Source organism: Rhincodon typus, chromosome 15, assembly GCF_021869965.1.
Source record: "Rhincodon typus isolate 14 chromosome 15, sRhiTyp1.1, whole genome shotgun sequence".
In the NCBI taxonomy this organism is placed as follows: Eukaryota; Metazoa; Chordata; class Chondrichthyes; order Orectolobiformes; family Rhincodontidae; genus Rhincodon; species Rhincodon typus.
In genome coordinates, this window is record NC_063346.1 from 48271050 (window position 1) to 48295767 (window position 24718).

At 39.2% G+C, this 24718-nt stretch overlaps 1 protein-coding gene across 1 annotated transcript in view; it reads left to right on the forward strand.

Annotated features, from left to right (window-relative positions):
* The first annotated feature begins 16623 nt into the window (after positions 1-16623).
* Positions 16624-24718, forward strand: part of LOC109914298 (plasmolipin) — an 83054-nt gene continuing 74959 nt past the window's right edge. Inside the window, exon 1 of the mRNA XM_020513884.2 lies at positions 16624-16947. Within this exon, the coding sequence (XP_020369473.1) occupies positions 16807-16947 (141 nt within the window). The 5' untranslated portion in view covers positions 16624-16806. The remainder of the gene's footprint in view (positions 16948-24718) is intronic.

Genomic DNA, 24718 nt, shown 5'->3' on the forward strand with positions numbered 1-24718 from the left:
TTCTCACTCAGATCAGAAGATTTGGGCTAATGTGCAGCACAAAGGCAAAGCATTAGAAACCAGGTAAATGCGTAAAAATGCAGCCTCAGATAAACCAATGGTTAGCTCTACGTTGTGCAAACATGAACCGAGACTCTCATAATACAAAAGTAAACTGATTTCAACTTCCGGGATGGTTCCTGTGGAACCAACTGTGTCGGAACTTCACATGGTCCTGACGTGCAGCTCCTCCATTTGCTCCTGCAACGACTGTCTTCCTTTCAGAAGATCGTGGTCATTTTGATTATAATATGGTAAGCGTTTAGGCCAGATGTTAAACTGTCTTCAAGATGTAGGTGTTTCCATTTGCTGCTCCATCGTGTCTGCTGTTCCCATATAGAGACAGGATTCAGATTTTCCTTTTTCATTTACTTTACGAGTAACAGTGCTGAAGCATGGAAATGGTGGGATTAACATTTTTAAATAATTTTAAAGCATCCGAGTTATGGCCTTGTTTTGTTTATTTTAAGATGTAAAACTACAATTTTTTCAGATTAGGAGGAAAATACATTAAAGTCTGATTTCCAGCAAGATTAAATGTAAATGGTTTCATGTGGAAGATGAACATGTATTGATTTTGTTTTAATCCCTCAGTTCTTCTGTAATACCTATTTTGTTAAAGGACTGATTTACACCTTGGGTATTGATTCAAAATAATTGTTAATCAATGTAGCCAAAAATGGAAAGGGAACCTGGCCTGATGCCAGAATGAAATAGAGTGGTTCTTCTTTGATGAGGGAGCCTCACTTAACTGTGTTTGAGTCAGTTTGTGCCTTCACACTCAAATTGTACTCCAACTTTGTGATGCTGTTTTAACTTACAAACAATTGCAAACACGTGCATTACGAATGGACCACAGGAGTTATTTTTCTCCTTGCCTGCTTCCCATTACTGATGTAGGCTTAGCTTAAGGCCTACAGTCTTGAGCCAACTAATCTGTCGCTGTGTGTAGATCACAAAACTTACGATTTTGTCATGTGAATTCCTTAAATTTGATGTTAAAATTATTTGCTAATTTGAATCTTTCCTTTTAGATTGATGACGTAGATAACCCCTCATGGCAGGCCCAAATCAGAGGCATCAAACACTGGAAGCTGGAACCTCCAGCCGAATGCTATTATGAATGCCCTTCTCTGGAAGCCATTGTGTACCCTGGGCAGATCAGTAAGTACTATGGTGTTGTCCGTGCTTCCTGTCAGCACCCTTGTAACTCCTGCCAACCAAAGTTTCCAATATTGGAAAGAACATTGACTCCTGAACTTCATATTTACAGCTATGATTCACAGTCTTATTCACAAGGACCAAGATTACACCTTGGATCCAGAGTTCCCACAGGCCCTCACTTCAACTTGATTACTTTAACAATTCAGACTTGTCACGCTATACCAGTACTGCCTGAAAATGGAACATTACAATTTATTATTATGCAATCAGTCATCAGTTGGTGATTAGTTTCCAAGCTGACTTTCAGTTGGGTCTGTCCCAAGGCTCGTTTCTACAGTAGTTGTCCCGCTATTGAGTACCAGCCCAGTGAGCTACTGAAGTGTAATACTGGATAATTCACTTTGTACATCAAAAATAAAGGCAGTCTGTCAGTGGGTTTTAGCTGCTCCCTGAATGCAGCATTATATTTGAATTACACATTTATTGTTGGGTTGGAGATCAAATGACAGGAGGTTCAATTGTGTATGCATAGAGCTGTTCCAGCTAGTTTTCAAACAATGGCTTCAATTTATGCCACCATCTTCTGAAAAAGTATAGTATTTTGAACTAAATTTTAGCGATGACTACCCAGCTGAACAAGCAGTGTTTACCAGAGTCTTGAGCAGAGTGACTGTAGAAAGAGGAATTAACATCTTTGTGACCTGAAACGCAGAACAAATTGTATTTAAGATTTATCTTTATTTAAAGTGTCCTTCAGCGCTTATAGGATGTACAAGTGCCTTATTAAATCAGAACTGAAGAGCTCTGATGGCTCTTGCACCGTGACAATGTTCCACATTATTTCCTTTGCTAAATTAACTGATTTCAACTCTATGACTGAACAGTTGATCTGTTGGGGCAGAGGAGAAAGATAAAAGTAAAGGAACTAAGATTTCATTTGTAGTGACCCGATCGCAAGCAATGGGTCAGACCTCAAAGAGCTTCAAAATAAAAGTAACTTTGGGGACATTTTTCCCAAGGTAGGGATTAAAATAAGGTAGGGGAATGTGATTGGTGAGCGAAACAAGGAATCTTGTAAAGAAGTCTATGTATAGGAACAGCTGCTGAGTAGGAATGTGATGTCTCTGCTGTGATGCTCCATGTGATGGCATAGCCTGTTACCTCTTCCTGTTTAGGAGCACCCCTCAGCAATGGGTGAAGGGCTGCGGACACTTGAAAAAATAACAAAGCCCAAGATACTGATTTAGTAGAGGAAGGGCAAAATCGAGAAGCAGAAATAACAAATGTACTTAAATAATTTATAGTCATCCAGTTGGATCCTATAAATGGTTAAATGAAAAGAGAACCTCATTAACAGAGCTGAGAGGTGAACAAAGAATTCTCATTGGTCAGAGATTTGGCTCAGTTATTGTAATTGAACTGTAGCCAAGAGTTCATTGGTGCATGATTTGTAGTAATGGTTTTTTTTAGTGTTAAATGATTGGTATTTCTCTGTTTATTAAAGGTGCTACAGTATTAAATGTGATAAACACCTGCCAAGTGCTACATTTGTTACTGTTATAGAATACCGCATTACTAACTAGCCACTAAGCGATGTCCTTCCATGCATATCATGCAAAATAAAGGCACCAATAACCTGACAGGTGCTGAAGCATTAGGTCCCAGGACACTATTTATAGAAAGCACATAAAAAGTCATAAAAATTCTAAATATTAATTGTTTCTTTGTATTACTACCCAAAAGGCACATTTTGAGCCACAGACCATGGGACTTTGACACTATTTCCAAATTAAACATTGATCTATAGCTGCGACAAACAACAACTCATTCAAAAAAGAACGAATCACATTAATACAATCACCTGTGTCATCTACTATTTTCAATAAGGCTGAACAATATGAACTGTTTGTAAAAGAAAAATCCAACAGAACAACACCAAGAGCTGGGCCATGGACTCTTCCATTCCCTAGCCCACATTTTCATTGCCACCCCTCCAGGCTCTTGGCCCTTGCTGCTCTTTGTTCCTCTTTCCCTCTGATCGTCCAGGCTTGCAGCAATTTGACTGTCCCTTGCTGCTGATCCTCTGGGCTTATGGTCCGTAGAAAAGGGACCTACTGTAATTGCAGGGGTTTTTTTATAAGAGCCTGTGACTGGTGCTATTCTGCACTGCAACAGAGTTGTTTCAGTGCAACCTGCATGCAGTATTCTGTCTATTCTGCTGCACTGTAGTGCATTTAATCTTTTTACTTGAGAACATACAAAAAAGGACTGTAACGGTCTGCTAATCCATCAAGTAGATCTGTGCCAATCAGCATGGTACAACCTACACACGAATCAACCCACCCTCAGAGATGCATAATCTCTTGGGAGAGGTACAAAACCAGAATGAAAATTCATTGCGACTTTGGAAAATGGCTTTGGGAAACTTCTTTGCTATCGAAGACGCTGTCAAGTAAGTTCCAAGAGACTCTGCTGACTTATAGTTCCCACCTTCTCGCTCAAATGCTTTTAAAGGCTTTCAGTAAATTGTCACTCATCACACATCCAAACATCGATAGGTGACTAATATTACTTGTGGCACTTAGCCTAAATCTGTGCTTACCGAACTTGTATTGATATTAGCAGAAAAGGTGGGTCATTCAGTCTGTCACTTTTTGTTCCTTGATGACTTTATCAAATCATTCCTGCATTTCTCTATGATAAAACTTTTAGTTTTTGCTATATCATTTCCAGTTTGAAATTACCATATATGAATAAGATACCAAAGATGCAGTGGGCTCCTCTTACTGTTTCTAACCAGGTTTATTGTCCTTTCTCATTATTTAAACTTTATGATTTGAATTATACTTACAACATTTAGGAACTAGAGAGAAATGAGGCTGACTTCACAGTGTGTGCACATGTTGCTGGCAACATTGGCACCTGAATGACTCCAGTCAAGGTTACATTTGGCCACACCTTGGGGGGAAAAAAGAGTAGGGAAAAGAAAAAACATAGTATTTTTTAGAATACCCTTCTGTGGAGGAAATTATTGTTATTCAGCAAGAATGCTATGATATATGTAGCCTAAGAGATGTAAAGAACCAAACAAACTTGTTCTGTTGCCTGGATACCTGAGTCAAATTCTACACAAATTACATTAAACAAGACTTTATGCCTAGGAGTGGAATCAGACTTGAACGGACAGAAAATCCAGAGTAAGATTGTTTTCAGATAATATTGCAGCAGAGTTCGATCCCAAATTAATGCTGAGGAGCTTCACTCAACCTCCACTGCATCTCTCAATCCATCTGACTTGTCATTCTGTTTCTCTGGTATCCACTGTTGCATGATTGAAACCTTCCACTAGGAAGACTGAAGTTATTGGCTTCAGTCCTTCCACAAACCTTGTTTCCCGGATCATAGTTTCTGTTTCCCTTCCCAACCACTATCTGAGAATGAACTAAAGGATTTACAACCTCAATGACTTATTTGATCTGAAGCTGAACTTCCAACCTCCCTGTTTCGAAGATTGCCATTTTCCCTGGTATTGCTAGTTTCTCAGCTAGCCTCAGGCCAGCTGCTGCTGAAACTTTCATCCATGCCTTTGGACTAGTTGAGCCCCATGAAACAATCCTCTCCTAGCTGGCCTCCCACTTGTGCTCAACCAGAACTCTGCTACGTTCCAAGTCGCATCAAGCTTCATTTACCCCTCCCCTGTGTTTCCTGATCTCTGTGGATCTCTGATCTAGATATGCCTTCATTTTAAAATTCTTACAAATGTTGAAATTCCTCCAAGGCCTTGTCCCTTCACATCTCTCACCCTGCAATCCTTCAAGACTTTACTGGCTGATTCCTCATTCTCTGTTTCCTTCACAACACCATTGTGGCCTAGTCTTCTGCTTCATCCCTAAACCCTGGAATTACGTTAGTAAAGCTCCCTACCCCTCTCTTTGTATTTAAGTCACTCCTTAGGAACTACAATTCTGACAATGCTTTTGGTCAGCCACCCTAAGATCTCTATGCAGTTCAGTGTCAAGTTATTTTTGATAACACTCCTGTGAAATTCTTTGGACCATTTTATTGTGTTAAAGGTGTTATAAAGTTCAAAATTTGGTTATTAGATGTACCATTTATCACAATTGGGACATTAAATGGAGGTTTCATCTGCCCCATCAAGTAGATCTAAAAGATCTGTGACAGGTTTCAAAGAACAGCAAGAGAATTCTCCTGATTTCCAGGCTCATATTTATTCCTCAACCAGTTAGCCTTTAATACGTTGTTTCTGACATTACAATAGCAAACACTTCAAAGGTACTTCATTTTGATGTCAAGAAGTCTTGAAAATCTCTGCAAGTCCTTTCTGTCTCGTGCAGTCGTTTAATGTTAACATGTTTCATTACTACTTTTTTATTTTCTATTTTGAACCCGTATTCGGGCTAAGGGAAGATGGAACAGCTCAAACGCCCACTGTGTATCTGTGCTGTACTTTTGGTAAAATGCTCTTTGAGCACTCATTAGATATGTTTAAATGTTTACTCACTATTACTTGATAAGTGTTCTATGGTTTCAGCTGATGCAGTCCAATTTACTGTTTTTGGGCAGCTTTCACCAAACAACATATTAGTAAAGCATTTGTTTGTGCCATAAGTGCACTTCTAAGAATGTTTTCCATTGTAACTAAGAAATATAAATTGAAAGAAGTTTTGACTGGAACAAGGAACGGTTAGAATGACCAGGTATAAACCAGCAGTTCCTACTAAGCAAACATTTATTGTTGCTTAGTTATTGGTGCAAGGCCACTTCACCATGAACTCTTTTTATGGTGATAGCACAACAAGGGAAAAATACAAGGAAAGCTGTGACTTTGAGTTCTGTAACGATACCTCAATTTCCAGAAGGCATTTGATAAGGTGACACACAAAAAGTTAATACACAAGGCAAGATCACATGGGGTTAGGGGTAACTTATTAGCTTGAATGGAAGATTTGCTAACCAACAGAAAGCAGCGAGTCGGGATCATTTTTTTTTCTTGTTGGCAAGATATAAGTAGTGAGGTGCCACAGGGTTCAGTCCTCGGATCGCAGCTACTTGCAGTCTATTTTGATGATTTGGATGTAAGGATAAAAAGTATTATTGCCAAATTTGTAACTGACAGTAAAATAGGTGGGCAAGTGAGTTACAATGAAGAAATAAGATATTTATAAATGGATGTGGATAGATTAGATGAATGGACAAAAATTTGGTAGTTGAAATTTGACGTAGATAAGTTTGGTCAGAGGAATAGAAAGGGAACTTATTGTCTAAATGGAGAGAAACTCCAGAGTGTTTGAGTGCAGAGGGATCTGGGTGTCCTTGTGCATCAATCGTAGAAAACTAGGATGTCATCACAGCAGGTAATAAAGGAGGGAAATGGAATTTTGGAACCTATTGCTGAAGGGAAAAAGTATAAGAGTAGGGAAGTGTTGTTGCAATTCTACAAGGCATTTAGTAAGACTGCACCTGGAGTATTGCATACGGTTTTGGTTCCCTTACTTGAGGAGGAATGTAAATGTATTGGAAGCAGTTCAGAGGGGTAGAGATGAAGAGAGATTGAGCAGTTTAGGCCAATACTATCTGCAACTTGGAAGAATGAGAGGAGGTTTAACTGGGGTATATAGATGCCAAACAGGAATGATGAAGTAGACATAGAAAGGATGTTTCTTCTTGTGGAGTAATCTGGAACAAGAGGCCATAGTTTTAGGATAAGGGGTAGCAGATTTAAAACAGATGAGGAATTACATCTTTTAAAGAGTAATGAATTTGCTACCACAGAGTGTGATGGATGCCAGGATGTTGAGTAAATTCAAGGAGGAGATAGACAGACAGATTTTTAATTGGTAATGGGTTGAACGGTTGTGGAGAGTGGCAGGAAAGTGGTGTTGAGGCCCAGATGAGATCACCCATAAACATTATCAAATGGCCGAGCAAATTCTAGGGGCCAAATTGCCTAATCCTGCTTCTACTTCTTCTGTTCAATTTACAACATTGTTTCTAGTAGCAGTTGCATCAAAATGACTCCGTTACTCTGTCAATATGCACGTTTGATTTGTGTAATTATGTAATTTGGCTGGATTTGCAATTATGAAAATGACTAGATAGTTCAGTAACTGCACCATGTTCATGAAATTTTCAGTAATAAACTTCTGAAGTCTCGCATTAATTAAAGAGTGGGTATTGTGGATTTTCCAGCAACATGAATTTGTACAACATTTCATTTCTTCATTTTGTTGCAGTTAGCCTGAGTGAAGTAATTAAGTTATTCAGTATATCTACCAAAAAGCCATTCAGCTATGAATCAGTACATATTGAGGTTAGAAGCTTTAATTATTTTTGCTGTTAATTCCTATAAATCCATTGATGACTCAATAGCTGAATGAAGCATATGATTTGAGATTTGAATTTCCAATCATGTAACTGTGAAGTGGTCATGGCACTTTTACTGATGAACTAACGTAAGCTAATGAAAGCAAGCTAATATAGAGGAACAAAGGACCAGGCTGAGAGCTGTTGATTTCAATGCTTAATCTGAAACTCTGAGGTTCTTAGAACAAAACAGGTTACTTGTTAATGTCCTTAAAAAGGAATGTCTTGCATCAGGATCAAGATGTTATCCAAATGACTGCTCATCATGTTGCTGGAAAATCGTCAGTAGTTTTACTGTTTAATTAATGTCAGACTTCAAAAGTCTATTACTGAGAATAACGTGAATACAGTGCAGTTACTGGACTATCTAGTGATTTTCATAATTGCAAGATGGTATATTTTATTAAGGGAAATCTGGCAGAATGTAGCGTGAATACTTTGATCCTCATCAAAGTTGCAGTTGACTTGTGGTGTAGGTGAGAAGTTGTTACTTTCACTATAGCCCCTATGCTCATATATAATTTTCTACAGACCCTGTATACTACACAGCACCCCTAACAGCTTTGCATTACTGTAACGTTGATCTGACTTCTATTTTGCAAAAGAATACTTCATTCATAAAATTTATGAAAAGTACGGTACAAAACATAATGACTTGGAAAGCGCAACAAAATTCAATCTGTCTGCATATAGCATGTTCTACTCTTGGATGTCATAATGCAGTTTTAATACTCTTAACGTTTACACTGGCTTCAGTGTCAGGCGCACAGCCCAAGGGCAAAATGTTAGACTGAAATTACAGAGAGATCAGTAGAATTTAATTTTATGTTAATCTGACATATACCATGCTAAATAATTAAGCAGGTGCTGACATGATACCACCACTGCTTGGTAACTTGGTTTTCCTCTTCTTTTTAGTTGTGCTGGACACAAATAAATGGTTTCATGAAACACACATTTTGGGAGAAGAACTCAGTATTACTATTGGTTCGGAATATGACTGACTTTGAGCAGGTCTTAATCGTGGGCAAAGAAACACAATGCCACATTGTTATGGCTTCAGAAGAAAAATCGAGAAAAGGCTACAAGATTGGCTACTGACTGTTACAGTTTTGGTGTAATCCCAGCTTTATGCATAGGTGGACCATTGTACACAGCCTTAAATGATGGCCAACTAAAAGGACTATTAGATTTATGTGTCTCTTAACTGGCAGTCCTTGAAAGCTTAATTTTTCTGAATGTTGGAACAGGGCAGATGAGGATAAATGGACTCGTTAATACAGTTTCTGTTGCTGATTTTTAATTTTATTTTTCTGAAGATGTAACACCCTTTAGCTTTGGATAACTGACTTTGAGAAAATGAGTCTTAGGTATTTGGATTTCACCAGTGTCTTAACATTTCTTAGCGACCTCCAAACACAACTTGAAACTTACAGTCACAAGGTGGTGGGACCAAATTCAACAGATGTTTCAAAAATAGTGCTTTATTCCCTGTCCCAAATTTCAAGCTGTAGCTATTGCTGCAGTTTTCCTGCAAGGTTCTTCGATTCACTTTAACTTCTGTCCAGCACTAATGTATTTTATTTTCAATGAAGTTTCATGTGCTAACTGATGGGCCATTTTAAAATACACAGAGCCCTAAAATCTCATCTCAGTGTTTCAAAATTGGTTGAAGGTTTTTGATTTCATTATTTGACTCTTTTTGTGAACTTGCAGAAATTCACTTATCAGGGCTGTTAATATCATCATATTCGATTTGACTCATTAACTGTTTCCGTCAACACAGATGCTGCCAGACTTGCTCAAGATTTTCAGCAGGGACTGTTTTTATTACTAACTGATCTCTCACTTGCAGCTTTTAAAGCAATGCACTTGCTGAATATTCCACAATATTCCAGTGAAATGAGTTTGCAGTTACCTGGTTTTGTTCCAGTTTTTAAAAACTTGTTCAATACAGTAGCTCTGAATAAATCTAACTAGTGTCTCCATTTGGCTGTTCCAGCTTTCATTTTGAAATTACAAAGTGGCAGCTGTGAATGACCTGGCTATTTTATTGCTATCACCTTAGCCCTTCCAGATAATTCTAAGTTGATGTCAGAAATATTTATAATTTAAATGAAATAGTCAGAAGATTTACTCTGTAAATACAAGTGAAATATCAGCACAGCATTTTAAAAATTAAAATCCTTATCATATGCAATGAATTTAATTTGCCCAGACTTGCAGTAGGGAGCCCAAAAATATGATTCAGTAGATAAGCTGCATGCAGAGCCGATCAGGTCAGGAAGGACCAGCTTTGAGCAAGAATTCATGTCAAGTTGGAAAGTCATGTGTACGACCCATGCATGGCCAGCCTTTTGGAGGATTCAGGATGGTTGGAAGTTTGAATTGTGGGAGAGAATTGAAAGTTTTGTGGTGATTCCTGTCCCAGACTGCTAACCAGTGATTCTCCTGGTGTGGACTGAAATGTGGCTTAATGGTAAAACCCCAACCCAGTCCCAGTGAGTGAAGACTGGAACTCTGGCTCTGAAATCCAGTGGGATACTTGGCTGAGTGCCTCCCCTACTACATTCTTTGGTAACAAACTCTCCCAGTGTATAAGATTAATCACCCTATCAACTGGTATAAAACTGGAAGGAGTGTTCACTCTGCAGGCCTTTCATCAGCCTGCCAGTACTTCTACCGTGGCACTCGTTTTTTTCCTCTGGAGGAACAGTGTGAAGATATGATAACAGTCTCCCTGCTAGATGTGTGTAAGTGGACAGGGGACTGGGTTCAATTTGAATAAATAGCTCATTAATGCAATGTATACAGTGCAAGTTGGGACTAGGCTCATATATGAAGTAATTGAGAGCTACTTGCATCTGTGCAACTGGAACTGCCTTCATGAAATGAAATTAGAAGTGTAAATGGTTAATTTAAGCCTGAGTGAAGTTGATCGTTCACACATGTTACTTCACGTTTGTCTGATTTCAACCAAAATCCTAAATTTGAGTCACCAATTCCTGACCAATTATACCCGTAGTTCACTCTAAAGCAGGTGAGCTTTTATCTGACATCTCTTTCTAAACTCAGTCCTTTTCAAGTACAAAGCTAAGCATATTACTTGCAGCCACTGTTAACCTTATGACACTTTTGTGTCCAAATTCCTTGGCTTTGCTTGTTTACAGTAATGACACTTATGTACCTGCAGTGGTTTTAATGTATAATGTGTTTAATATGGAGTTTAAAAACCTTGTGTTCCTGTTAGGTATGTGATTATCTTGTCTATGTTTTGTATGTCACTGTCCTGTGGACAGCACTTATCAAAATTTCGCAAGTTACTTGATGTAACCCTTTGTCTGATATTCATATGGGAATAAAGCTTTTTCCGTGGGAAAGAGTTATGATACATTTTTGATGTTGAGATTGTATTAAAAACTGTACTAAGCTAGTCTGCAGTTACATTTTGCTTTTAGAGGCTATTTTCTTCAAGTGAAACAGGCAAGACAGCAGCCGAATAGGATGCTCCTCTGGGAGCTCCTCTGCTCTGCCTGTTCTTTTTCACCCCTGTTTTTGTTCCCCTTTTTTTTGCTGTCTGTTTTCCTTCTTCTCTCCCCTTAGCACCGGAGGCGAATCCTGGAGCAGTGGCAGGTGCTGGCAGCAAGTCACCAGAGCAGCGAACCCTGGTCCAGTGCGTGGACTATGAGCCCCGAAACATTGTGAGCAGCGAACCCTGGTCCAGCACGTGGGTTGTGAGCCCTGAAACATTGCGAGGAGTGAACCCTGGTACAGCGCGTGGGCTACGACCTTCGAAACATTGCGAGGAGTGAACCCTGGTACAGCGCGTGGGTTGCGAGCCTCGGAGCAGCGCGCAGGCAATGAGTCCTAGTCAGAGACCAGTGCAGAGGAGGCAGCCCTGGCACTTGGAGCAGCTGAATGCCGGTATGGAGTGGCCTAGGGCTTAGTGCAGAGTGGGGACAGCTGTTGGACTGGGGTCTGGCGTGGGCAGGTAGACCACGTGCGGAGACCCTACGCTGAGCTGTTACACTGTAAAGTCTATTTGAAATTTCCTACCTTACTGTAATGTTAACCCTTTATTGATGTCCTATTTTTAACTTACTTTTCAACTCTGTAAATAATGCAACTACTTTTATTCCTCTGCTGTATCCAAGAATTGCACCTAGGTACTTGTACCTAAGATGTCGCCATAAGAAGGCAGACATTGTTAAAGCTTTTCACTGCACTCCTACAATGGAGTACACGTGACAATAAAAGGATATTGTATTCTCCCTTTATAACTGAAGTTCCTCATCTCTGGAATAATTCCTATGAATCTTTTCTGCAGTATTTATAATGCCTTCTCATCTTGCCTAAAGCGCAGCACCTAGATCTGGAAGTAATTGCCCACCTCCTTGTTCTTGTACTGTCTACCCCTATTAAAGGCTAGGATTCTCCCAAGAAACTTCACATAGCACAAAAATCACCTGAATTAGGAGAGAAAGAAAATCATTTGAATCCAAGGCACTGATCCATTTTCCAGCATGATGTTCTGACAAAGAACTTCCAACGTACTACCCACTCTTATTTAAACACATTGCTAGCAGGATGGAAAGCCACAGCTGTGGTTTTACATCCAAAGATGGTACTATTTTCATGAAAAATAATTCCTCAGCTTCGAGTCACATGCTGTTGCTTTGTCTAACTACCTGATCCATTTTCAGGTCCAGGCCCCTCTGAATTTCTGATACCTAAACAAATGTTTTGCGATCAAAACAGCGTTTAATTTTACCTATTCTATGTCAGTGGTTAAGGTGACTAAATTTATTGTGAGGATAGGAAGTATCCATAGTAAATTTCAATTATTTGATTGGAAACATGCTTGTTGTTTGCTAATTCCGGTTCTTTTTATGGTATCATTAGGAATTAGGAGCAACATTGGACCACTTGGCCCCTCAAGTCTGCCTTGCCATTCAACAAGATCATGGCTGATCTGCTCCAGCTCTCAACTTTTTCATGCCAGTTCATTGGAGCCTTCAATCATCAGATCATGTCAGCAAAACTGTAGAAGGGTAGCTTTCAGCATTGTCAGCCTGTGCTATTTTTACCAGACAGGCTCATCAAAGATGAATGGGAAGTTATACTAAGCGTATCTGGCTCTGGCCACTAACTGGAAACAGCTGCTATCTGCTAAAGGACTATTGTTATATGATTTATCTGGTAATAACTCATCTTCGGGTCTCCCAGATGGCTATCTTTAATTTGTGAATCAGTGCAGGGAGTGTACTAGGGCACAAGAGCCAAGTTGGATGTTGTCATTAGTCAGTATCGACACACTACTGCAGGAGTCTGGATAGAAGGCTGAAGTAGGAACTTCGGATGACATTGTTCTCTTGAGCCCATTCGTCAATAGTGCCATATTTGGAGCACTACAATTTTCACTTTGCCAAGAGTAAGTCATCAAGAATGAAATAAGAATCATACCTGAAACCTAGTCAGTTTGGCATAGATCTTACATCCAACATGTAACAGAATCGATAGAGGAAGTGCCGAAGTTGATGGAAATGCTCCCCCAACTTTGCAAAAGTAGTCAAATTTAAATTATTTCAGTGACTTGTTTGACCCAGAAAGAAGTTCATTGGAATGACAACAATTAATACAGAGTGTGGAAATATTCCCTTCCTCAACTTTAATCCCACGTTATGAGAAGATAACAGATTCAGGTTGATAATAGCACAGTTTATAGTGCTATCTGAGTGATTAAAGAGTCATTACTTGACAAACACAAATTATGCATTCACGTCTTGAGATTGAATATTGTCATTTATGGCCATGTGCATCTGATTAAATGTCAGGAAGAATTACACAATTCACTGAGTGTTAAACTTGTTGAAAACAAGTTTTCGTGTCAGTAGGTTGCTGCAAAGTTAAACTATCCTTTTCTCTTATTTTGAAAACATTTTTCCCAGCTCCTCAATAGAACAGTAAATCACACAGATTAAAATACCAAGCTGTCAAAAATCCTGACACCTTCATTGTGAACGTAAAGTAGTTTCAGCAAACAGAGTAATAAGTAAGTACGCTGATAGGATTTCAGCAATAAAATGAGAAACTTTGATTTAACTATGTCAGAAATATTTCAGCAGCACTTGTCAGGAGGAGAGAAACTTGCATTTTTATAGCAGCTTTTTTCATAAACGTCACAAATCTCAAAATGTGTTACAACCAATGAAGTACTTTTGAAATGTAACATAGGTAACACAGTAACCCACTTGTGCACAGCAGTTCGCACAAACGGCAATGCAATCATACCAGAGTAACTGAGCTGTGATGTTGATTGATATTTACATATTGGTTAATATAGTGAGATAACTCTCCTACTCTTCAAAATAGTCCTGGCTAGGATAGACAGATGGTTCATCCAAAAGTACTGCACCTATGACACTCTGGTACTCCCTCAATATTCACCTTTAACTTTCATTGTCAGGGCCCATAGTGGAATTTGAACCTGGAATTTTATGACATCACGATGTACGTATGCACTTTTCACTTTTTGCTCAGAGACGTTATTACACACCTCTGAAGTAGGTGGGACTTGAACCTGGGCCTCCTCCCTCAAAAATAAGGACAAGACCATGACAGAAGCCAACTGTCATCCATTTACACAGCCCGTTGCTGCAGAAAGGCTGCCAACATCATCAAAGACCCATAGCACCCTGATAATGCTCTGCTAAACTTCTATCAGGCAGAAGATACAGAAGCTTGAACACAGGCACCAGCAGGTTCAAGAACAGCTTCTTCCCTGCTGTTATTAGACTGATGAATGGACTCTCTAACTTCAAATACTGTTGATCTTGCCTAGTGGATTCCTTGTGCAATGTAACTTGTGCCTCTGTCTAGTTTTTTTTTCCAGCCTATAATCTGTACATGCTTGCTTACTATGATCTGCCTGTACTGCTCGTAAACAAAGCTTTTCACTGTACTCTGGTACACGTGACAATAAATAAATCAATCAAATCAAACAGCCACTGTGCCACATGAGCCTTCTTTACAGCTAATGAAGCATTTTTAACTTGTAGTCACATGTGCGATGTAAGGAAACTCTGCAACCATGAAGATGTTGATTGAGAATAAATACTCACAAGCACATAAAGCAAACAGCTCTGTTTTCTCAAATGGGGTTATGGGGCAGTTAACATACACCTGAGAAGAGAGGTGAATCCCTGGGTTAATATTGCACTACACCTCAGTTAGTACTACTCTCCCTCAGTATTGCTAATGAACTCTCATCCTGAATTATGTGTTAAAATCTGTCAAGAGGGACTTAAACCCAAGCTTTCTGATATAGAGGCAAGAAAGATACCCACTGAGACAGAGCCAATGCCTAAAATTAAGTCATGTTTATTTCTATTGGTTTAATGCACGGGTTCTCAACTTTATTGCTTCTGAGGTTTCCCTTCCATGTTATCCCACAGTGCCCTGTAACTAGACAAATATTTTTTCTGCATCAAAATAGTTCAATTATTATTCTTGTTTCACAAGGTGGAACTTGTTGCTAGTACTGAGCAACAATTCTGCCAACACATGAAGGTCCTTCAACAAGCTCACTCATATGATGTTGGCTGGTCATTGCTGAAAATCCAGCCTCACATAAGTAAGTTGTACTAAATGGAACCAACACTAGCACTGCTGTAGAAGAGGTAATGCATCAGTGCAATCACTAACATATATATCTTAACATCTTACAACTGTTTCTGAGGAAGCTGTCTAATGAAATGCAACCCCTTGAGTCTGTTCCATCTTTCAATAAGGTTACTGTTAATCTGATTGCTGCCTCAAATCCACTTTTCTGTACAACACTTTCACTCCCTTATTAATCAATAATTAGTTAACTTGCGCTCAAAAAATATTCAATGACTGCCTCCAACCTGCTCAGGGGGAAAAATACAATTCCATGGACTTGCAATGGAAGGAGAAAATGCTCCTCATCTCTATTGTAAATGGAAATCCCTTTTTTAGAAACTAATCCTTAGTTCTGGTCTCAGCCAAACATCCTTTCAGCATCCATGCTTTTAAGTATCCTCAGGAACTTATAGGTTTCAATATCATCTCTCATTCTTCTAAATTCCAGTAAATATAAGGCCAGTCCAACGTCTTCTCACAGAATAACCCCCCTGATTCCAGGAGTTTTACACTGTGCTGAAAACATCTTGAAAACCTGGTTTAATACCTCCGGTTGCAAGTACGTCTTGGCGCAAAAAAGCAGCTTTTAATTTTCTGCACAGCGTTAGAATATTGCTCAGTCAATGCTTCAGCCCCCCAGCACAGAATCCAGGGTAATCTGTCCAACTGGAGTTCTCAGATCATCCAACTGCTCAAAAATACCATTATTGTCTTGAGTTCTTCACAAAACATAAAAGTTGATTTCATTCCCCTTTTCCACACAGACTGGATATCATTAATTAAATAGGGTATTTTAGAAATAGCTGTGGCTTCATACAGTTGAAAGCACTCCCTTCTGACACCATCATTTTTGTCACGTTATTTTTTCTGGTTCCTTGTCTCTCTTAGACTTTCCCACACGAGTTCAATGGCTCCTGATATTATCGACTACTCAGGAAACAGATGTATTTGTTTCTGCTTGAGCAGTTTTTTTCACATCACTAAGTAAGCTGAGACGACTACTTTCATCAGCGGTAATGTTGGATTTCATTGGTGCTTTACCAAGGAACGTGGGAGTAAGACCGGAGTATTATTGACTTGCTTTATCCCTTGGCTGAGGTTTCCCTCATCCAAACAACTCGCTCGGAAAGATGGATAAAGGTAGAGGAAATCGTGCCAGTGCATTACGTTCAATGGTTGGAATCGACCCAGCCTTTCCTGTAATGGCTATACTGTATCACCAGCCTGGGATGTTGGATAAGGACTGTTTAAGACACATCAAATCAAATACCCAAGCTATTTATATAGAACATTTCTCGAAAGCAACTGGAACAAAGCAATGATTGGACAATAGATAGAGAGCAGGAAATAATTGAGAGGGGGTTGGATGTATTTTGTTCAGCAGCCAAGCGGGGTCAGATGTGGCAATGTTCAACTAGAGTTAACGCCCTCTGCAGAGTGTATTCAGCAGGCAGGTTCCTAGTACACTCAGCACTCAGTCTGGAGTGAATGTGAGGGGATGAAGTTCAGCTGACTTTGCTTCGAAGTACACCTTACTTCGACCGTTCCTGTCTCATTATGGCAGATTTCCCAGACAAAATTAACACTCAGACTAGTACGAGGACTGACAGCAGTGGGGTGAGTTCCAGATTCTCCCCAGTCGCTGTGGACTTTCGTTTCCTCAAATCGTCCATTGGAATATTGATGCTAGTGGAATTAGTAAGTTGATTCATTTCACTTGCTTTATAGATGTGGCTCGTTCGAAAGGCCCGGTTGATAGCTGAAGTTAAAGTTTACTTTAACCCGTTCTGAATCCGTGTGTTAGTTGCTGCTGGATAATTTGCATGTTGAAAAGCTTCAGTGAGTTCAGGGCAGCTATGCAACTTCAATTTCAGTGCAGCTGGGCTGCCTCTGACTTCAAAACAAAGTATTTTTGTTTTAAACAATAGGAAACGTGCACCTGCTTATTTGGATACTTTAGGGTTAAATCCATAATTTAAAATCAGAATTGTGGATAAAGGGGTAAAGTCTAAATTCTCACCTGCGGGAACGCTAAAAGACTACATTAACAACTAACTAGGCAATTACACAAGCAAGTCAATATAAAGTGCCCTGTTTAAGACGGACACCACAATAATTAACACTTTATCGTTGGAAAACAGCGGCATTTCTGAGCGTGGACAAGGCTTTCCAACACTGCAGGCTGTGGGGAGAGACTCTATAGCTTTCGTGGTGGGGGAAGATTTTGAGGGCTGTTTTGTAGGAAAGCTGTCTTCAGGCAGCAAGTGATGAGCATGAGTGTTTCCATGTCAGATACTATCTCGCACTCGGCGATCTGTGGGGCGCATTTAAAAAAAAACATTAAAGGCAGGAGAGAGGGGATTGTTGAGGGAAAGTCCGAGATGTAATGGCTTGGAAAAAAAAGACATTCTCCAATGACATGTAGGAGAAAGCAACGCTAGTATTGGAGAAGCAGGTTGTACTGACTGTAGGATCTAATCAATGATAGGGTGGCCTGAGACCTGTTATTTCTCGAGATGTTGATTTCTGTGTTTTGATCAAAGTGTTCTTTTTTAAATTTTAATTTAATTTTAAAAAAAAAGCAGAAACTGGGCAGGAAGAATTACACTTTCGTCCATGTTGCCAGCATACACCAAATCCTATTACAGCCTTTGAGCCAGTTTTGCTGACAAATTTGGGATTCAGACAGATATAACATTGTACCACTGGAGAGAGAACAAACTTGCACATGCCTCCATCTTTCATACAGATAAATGAAGCCATTTGAGATAATGGAATATAGATTTGTGAAAACTTTTCTATCTTTTTTTTCACAGTAGAAAAATGGGGCAATTAGGAATAGTCTAAGCTTAAAGCTTAGCACAAGGAACATGTGGTAACGGAGTTGACATCTTGCCATTACCATGGGTGGGGTTGGGGAATCTCATATGGGGAGCCTATTGTTGATCTCACACTGACATAACTGAAAGCAAAATCAGATATGCTTTACCGAACCTTAAAGAATGTGACAAATTACATCAAATGCTTGACTTTCTCCAGTATTTAACTTTTTATTCTCCTTGTTTTATGTAAGTTATGTGCCTCTTCACATTATTGAAACTAAAATACTCTGCTGCATGGATGTTGCAAATCCAAAACTTAAAAGCCAAAAATGCTGGAGAAACTCCAGTCTGGTAGGATCTGTGCAGAGAGAAACAGAGTTTCAAATCCAATATGACTTCACAGCAGTTCCAAAGAAGAGTCCTGCCTGACTCAAAACTGTTTCTCTTTCCACAGATGCTGTGAGACCTGCTGAGTTTCTCCAGCAATTCTTGTTTTTAACTTATTACATTTTTTAAAAAAAAAAGCGACAGACAGAGCCAGGGCAGATGAGGCTAGTGCAAAAAGCTGACCAGGTAATGGGCAGCAATGTTTAGAAGGGAAGCCTAGGTGGAGCAAGCAGGTAGAATCTTATCAGAGTATGACAGAAAACAATAGGAATCAATGCTGCAAGCAGGAGGCTAAGACTCTCTAAGGAAGAGTTCATTTGTGATTTTCAGAATTATGGGTCAGATGCAGAATATGGTCTTGGCAGTTGATCAGAGGCATATGAATAGTGCAGGTGTGACAAAGTGGGAAAGAAAGCCACTTTGTGTTCTGCTGACTGTCGTGCTTAAGTGAACTACCTGACCTATTGATTGTTCTTATGGGAACAGCAAAATCAAAACACTTCTATTTTCTGATCTTTTACAAAAAAAAACAGCTGAGCACAATTATCAAGAAATCCATCTACTGGCTTAAGAATGTTAAAGTTCTATTTTGAATTACTTCGTCTTTCAAGAAAGTGAAAATGTACAGAGTGATAGACTCGAAGTCATGCAGCATGGAAACAGACCCTTTGGTCCAACCAGTCCATGCCCACCATGTTACCAAACTAAGCTAGTCCCACCTGCCTGCATTTGACCCATATCCTTCTAAACCTTTCCTATTCATGTACTTATCCAAATGTCTTTGAAACGTTGTAACTGCACTTGCATCCATCACTTCCTCCAGCAGTTCATTTCACATATGAATCAGTGTTTAAAATAAAAAAAAAAGTTACCCTCATGTCCTTTTTTTTATCTTTCTCCTCTCTCCTTAAAAACTATGTCCCCTAGTTTTGAACTCCTCCAATCCTAAGGAAAAGACCCTTGCTCTTCACCACCTTTATCTGTGTCCCTAATCATGTTATAAACCTCTAAGGTCACACCCCAACCTCAAGCTCCCAAGGGAAAAAAGTCCCAACCTTTCCTTACAACACAAACCCTCCATTTCAGGCAACATCCTAGTAAAGCTTTTCTGAACCCTTTCCAATTTAATAATAATCTTCCTATAGCAAGGTGTTGATGCTATAGATGCTGTCTTTGACTGATTATGAAATATTCAGATGTAAATTTTGAGCCTGAGGATGTCAAGAATGATTAGTAGAAATCATAAATTAAAATTAGTAATTTAATTAAACTAGTCAAGCTACATACTGGGACAAAAAAATCTGAAGGTATTGTAGACAAATTTGCAGACAGTAGAAAAGCTGGTGGAGGAAGATACAAGGTGATGTTATATTGGTTTAGTGGGCAAAAGTTTGGCAGATGGAATATAATGTGGGAAAATAAGATTGTCGATTTGGGGACAGGAAGAATAGAAAATGGAGAAAGACAGACTGTATAATGCTGCATTAGAGGAATCTGGGTGTTCTGGAGCAAGTAATTAGGAAGGCAAATACATGGTTGGCTTTCATCATTGCAAGAGGAATGAGGCATAAAAGTAGTGTTCAGGATACTGCTGAAACCATACCTGGAGTATTGTGTACAGTTTTGTTCATCTTCCTTTAACACAAGGTAGATGTCAAGTATATAAACTTCCAAGAGATGTTTGATAAGGTACCAGATCATCGATTTGATAATAGAATTGAGAAAAGGAACAGTGGTACTATATATGAAAGTGGCTAATAGGCAGACAACAAAGAGGAGTGTTTTTCCTCTAAATTAGAGGAAAGTCTACAGTAAGTTGGAGTCTTAACTGCTGTCTGAAGTGGTCTAGCAGACACTCAGTTCAATGGGGAATTAGGGATGGGTAACAAATACTGATATTACCATTGACAGTCACATCATGTGAAATATTTGTTTTAAGTATCAGTGGAAAGTAATAGCTTAATGAGTTTTGGTGAAATGGCACAGTGGGGAGCTTATGTGGAACATAAACACTGCCAACGTCCTGCTGATTTGAGAGACTGTATGTATCTCTGTGCTGTACGAACTTCAAAACATTGCTTGCGTCTCAATGGGCAGTTAATAAATGATAATCTCAAAGGTAGAGAGGCAGATCTTCAATCCACACACTCAGGGTTAGAAAATAAGGTTTAAAAATTGATGCTGGCTTAAAAGGAGAAAAAGATAAATTCTTTGCAAAGGATACAATTGTCCTTCTATACACAATGCTGCATAATGGGGTTTAACTAGCTTTGTGATGCTGACACTGTATATCAAGTATGTTTGCTGCCTTCCAAATCATTGGTCCTGTAAAGCAAATGGGTTTCAAAGTCCATGCTAGAATGGAATGTGACAAGGACAATGTGTAACACACCTTGGTTAACTGATAACACAGGTATATAACATATTGACGTTTTATTTTTCACTGGCTGACTTGGGCAAAAGTGTAAGCTTCTCTTCTGAACCAACCTCCTCCAGATATTTTACTCTTTAGTCATCATGCAGACTTGTAGTTACTGGGTTCTCTTGGTCTGATATGGTGCACATTTTCTGATGCCCCAATTCATGTGGGTAAGTGCAGTTGTAGTCATTATATAAATAATAAAATCAGGCCAGCTGACTTATGGATTGAAAATTTAACACTATCAAAGAAGTTACTACTAGGTCAGAAAATAGAAGTCAATTTTGGGAGATTCTTTTAAGTGAACAATATAGAAGTAGAAATAGCATGTTTCACTCGGTATGTGAAAGCCTTGGGTTAGTTTAGATCATCCACCATCTCAAATCTGTTTTGCCGCTCAGTCAGGTGATTGTTGGTCTGAACCATGATTCCATTCAGTTACCTTTTGAATCTTATCATATCCTTTACCAAATCTGTTTGAAAATTCTCAGTTGACCAAGGATCAGTGTTGGGGGAGTCCAAATTTCTACTTAATATGGAAAAGATACAAACTGACTTCACCCCTGAATGGCCTCGCATTGAATTTGGAAATTCTATCTTAGTCTTGATCCCCTTTCACTTGCTCCAAGTTTACCATATCCCATCCTTTTTAATGTCTTAAATAACTCAACTCGAGTTCTCTTATTTTAAGCCAGTTTATAGAATCGGACACCAGGAAGGTGATTGTTTGGCTCATTTAAGCCCCTGTTAGCTCTTTGAAAGAGTTACCCAGTTAGGCCATGTTCTTTCCCATAGACCTGCAACTTTCTCCCCATCCAATATTTTATCAAATTCCTTTTTTTTTTTGAAAGAAAGCTACATTTGAATATATTTCAATCAACCTTTCAGGCAGAACATTCCAAGTCTTCGAATGTACTGCAATAAAAAAAAATGTCTTTCGTGTTCTGGTTCTTGTTTTCTTACAGAAATAACTCTTAGGGGGTTACTTTGATTTCCCTCCCTTGTTAACCTGTTGTGCTACTTTTAGTGATCCATGTCTACTTGCCCACCCTTCTGCCATCCTGCCTTTCCCTGTCCCCATGTTCCTTTTTCACTTAGACATGTGTGCTGCCTCCTTATTCTTGCTGCCAATTCCTTATGCTTAAATTCCCAATCATTCCATGAATTTACTCATGTTTTCTCGGAGTTGTTCCCTGACTTAACCACATCCGCACTTTGTCAGTCACTTATTGGGGAATTGTATTTTCAACTGCATTTATTAATGGTGAGAAAAAGTTGTCTCTACCAGTTCTTGCGGAACATCACTTCCCATTGTTAATTAATCCAGGTAACTGCCTTGGACGATTCCTGTCTATTTTTGTAACTAGTTAGCAATCAATTCTCCTGCATGTCCCCCTGACTCCACATAGTCTAACCTTAGTCATGGGTCTACCTTTTGGATACTTGAATATATTGCATCTACTGTATTTCCTTATCTACCCTTTTTTTTAGTAATACTACTTCAAAGCCTTCAATAAACCAGGTGAAATATGATCTTCCTGTTTGGAACCCATAATGCCCATTTTACATTTTCGATTTTCCTTATCACCTTCTGAAGGATTCCATTATTCTCCCTATCACTGTTACATTCATTGGTCTGTATTCCCAGCATTTGTTCTGTCTATTCCTCTGTCTGTGAAAATTGATCATCCTTGATGGATGATTAAAATTTTGATCATCCATCTGCAACCTGTTGGAAAGGCTGAAGCTTACAGCAAGCTCTGTGAATGAACAATGTGGTTTGGCACATCTCTTGCAAGAGATATTTGATGTGTGGGCTCAGGTGACATGGCATCAATGTATTTGGCATAATGAGTTTTATTTTATATAGTAGTTGAGCAGATGCACTAACTCAATGCTATGAGCCTGTTATCATTGTAAAGGAGCATTCAATGACATTCTCTTTTTGTCACACAGTAATACTTTTTAAAGTATCCCTGGAACGTCAGGAGTTCTTAAGGTGAGAGGTAATGGGGAGATTTGATCTTCAGTATAACTTGTCATCACAGAACAATATAGCACAGGAACAGACCCTTCAGCCCACCATGTCTGTGCCAATCTAAACTAACACTATTTACCTACACATGCTCCATATCCCTCTATTCCCTGCCTGTTCATGTCTGTCTAAATTCCTCTTAAACATTGCTGTCATATTTGCTTCTACCACCTCCCCTGGCAGCGCATTCCAGGTACCTACCATCCTCTGCTTAATCATACTAAGCATTTGTAAGTTCCCTGAACTTGTTCAATCTTATTTATGTAGAGGAATCACATTTAGTTCCCCTGTGATTTTAAACATTTGACACAAGCCAGTGACTTTACCAAGTAAGTATGAACTGATTCAGTTCAACACCACCCCACTAGGGCCTTCCTGACTTGCAAATCTTTTTGTTTGAACCACACTTCATTATCACAAGCACTTACAAATGAAGTAGCATGCATTCTGCAGAGAATCCCATGTTGTGTATACAAAGATTGGAGAACGTTGCCATTGGTGTGCAGTAATGAGATGGTAGCCTATGGCACATTCCAACATGAGGAAAGTAACTCTCCTGTCATCAGTGGGGTCACCACAGTCCTAACGTGAACAAATGTGTGTGTATATAGATGCTGTCATTGCATCATTGATATGAACAACGACTACTTAACATTTGCTTGAAACCATCCTGACACGCTTCACAGGTCAGTTTTCAAACAAAATTTGAAACCAGGCTTTGTTGAGAAATTGGAACAGTTAACCTAAAGCTTGAATTTGAGGTAGGCTTTAAAGTAGGGTGTCACGGTGGCTCAGTGGTTGGTGCTGTGAGGCAGCAGTGCTAAGGACCTGGGTTCTATTCCACCCGTGGGCGACTGTGCAAACTCCACACATGGGTACGTTCTCCCCATGGATTTCCTCCCACTGTCCAAAGATGTGCAAGTTAGGTAGATTAGCCATGGAAAATGTAGGGGTCGGGGTGTTGGTGGTTCTGGATGGGATGCTCTTCAGAGGGTTGATGTGGACTTGATGGGCTGAATGGCCTGCTCTCACTCTATATGGATTCTATTCTCCTACGAAATAAGGAACGGTTTAGGGAGGGAAACTCATCAATTAAAGCTATATATCAATGTACCAATTTGAGCAAAGACCATCCGAAATGTGAAAGAGTCAGGAGTTGGAGGATAGGCCAGGAAAGTAACTAAACTTGCTATTAAACCAAATGAATGTGTCTGTGCTGCAGCCATTACCAAAATATGTGGAACCCTTATCAAAAGGCAGTTATGGGAACTGATAGTCCCAATATTTGCTAGTCAAATCAAGACTATAGGCCTTCAATTCCCATTTAAGTAGATAATCTAGCTCAATATGTCTGCTTTTAACTGAAGACAGTTTAGAAGGCAACATTATAAATCAATGAGCATTGTAGCACAAGTGCTTTCGTTGACTCTTGGGATGTGGGTATTATCGCATTTATTGCCATTCCCAGTTATTCTTGGAAGTACCTATCTTCTAATTCATTGATATTAAGAATCTCTCGAGTATAGGACTAAAATCATCAGGAATATGGTAACTGGTTCCTCTCATTACTGCCTGTGACAGTAATATTGGTACAGCAATACAAATACAGTCCTGTTTGTTTTTCTGATGTCAATTGACAATATACAAGTTAGTTCAATTTGGCAACTTGCCACAAGGGAGATATTCCTCCTCTGGGTTGTTAGCCTAGTAGCTTTTTATCTATTGCACAACCGCAGAAACTACTTGTAAAGAAGGTGAGCTGTCTTCATCGCAACTCGTGCAGTGATGAAATTTTATTGCATAAAT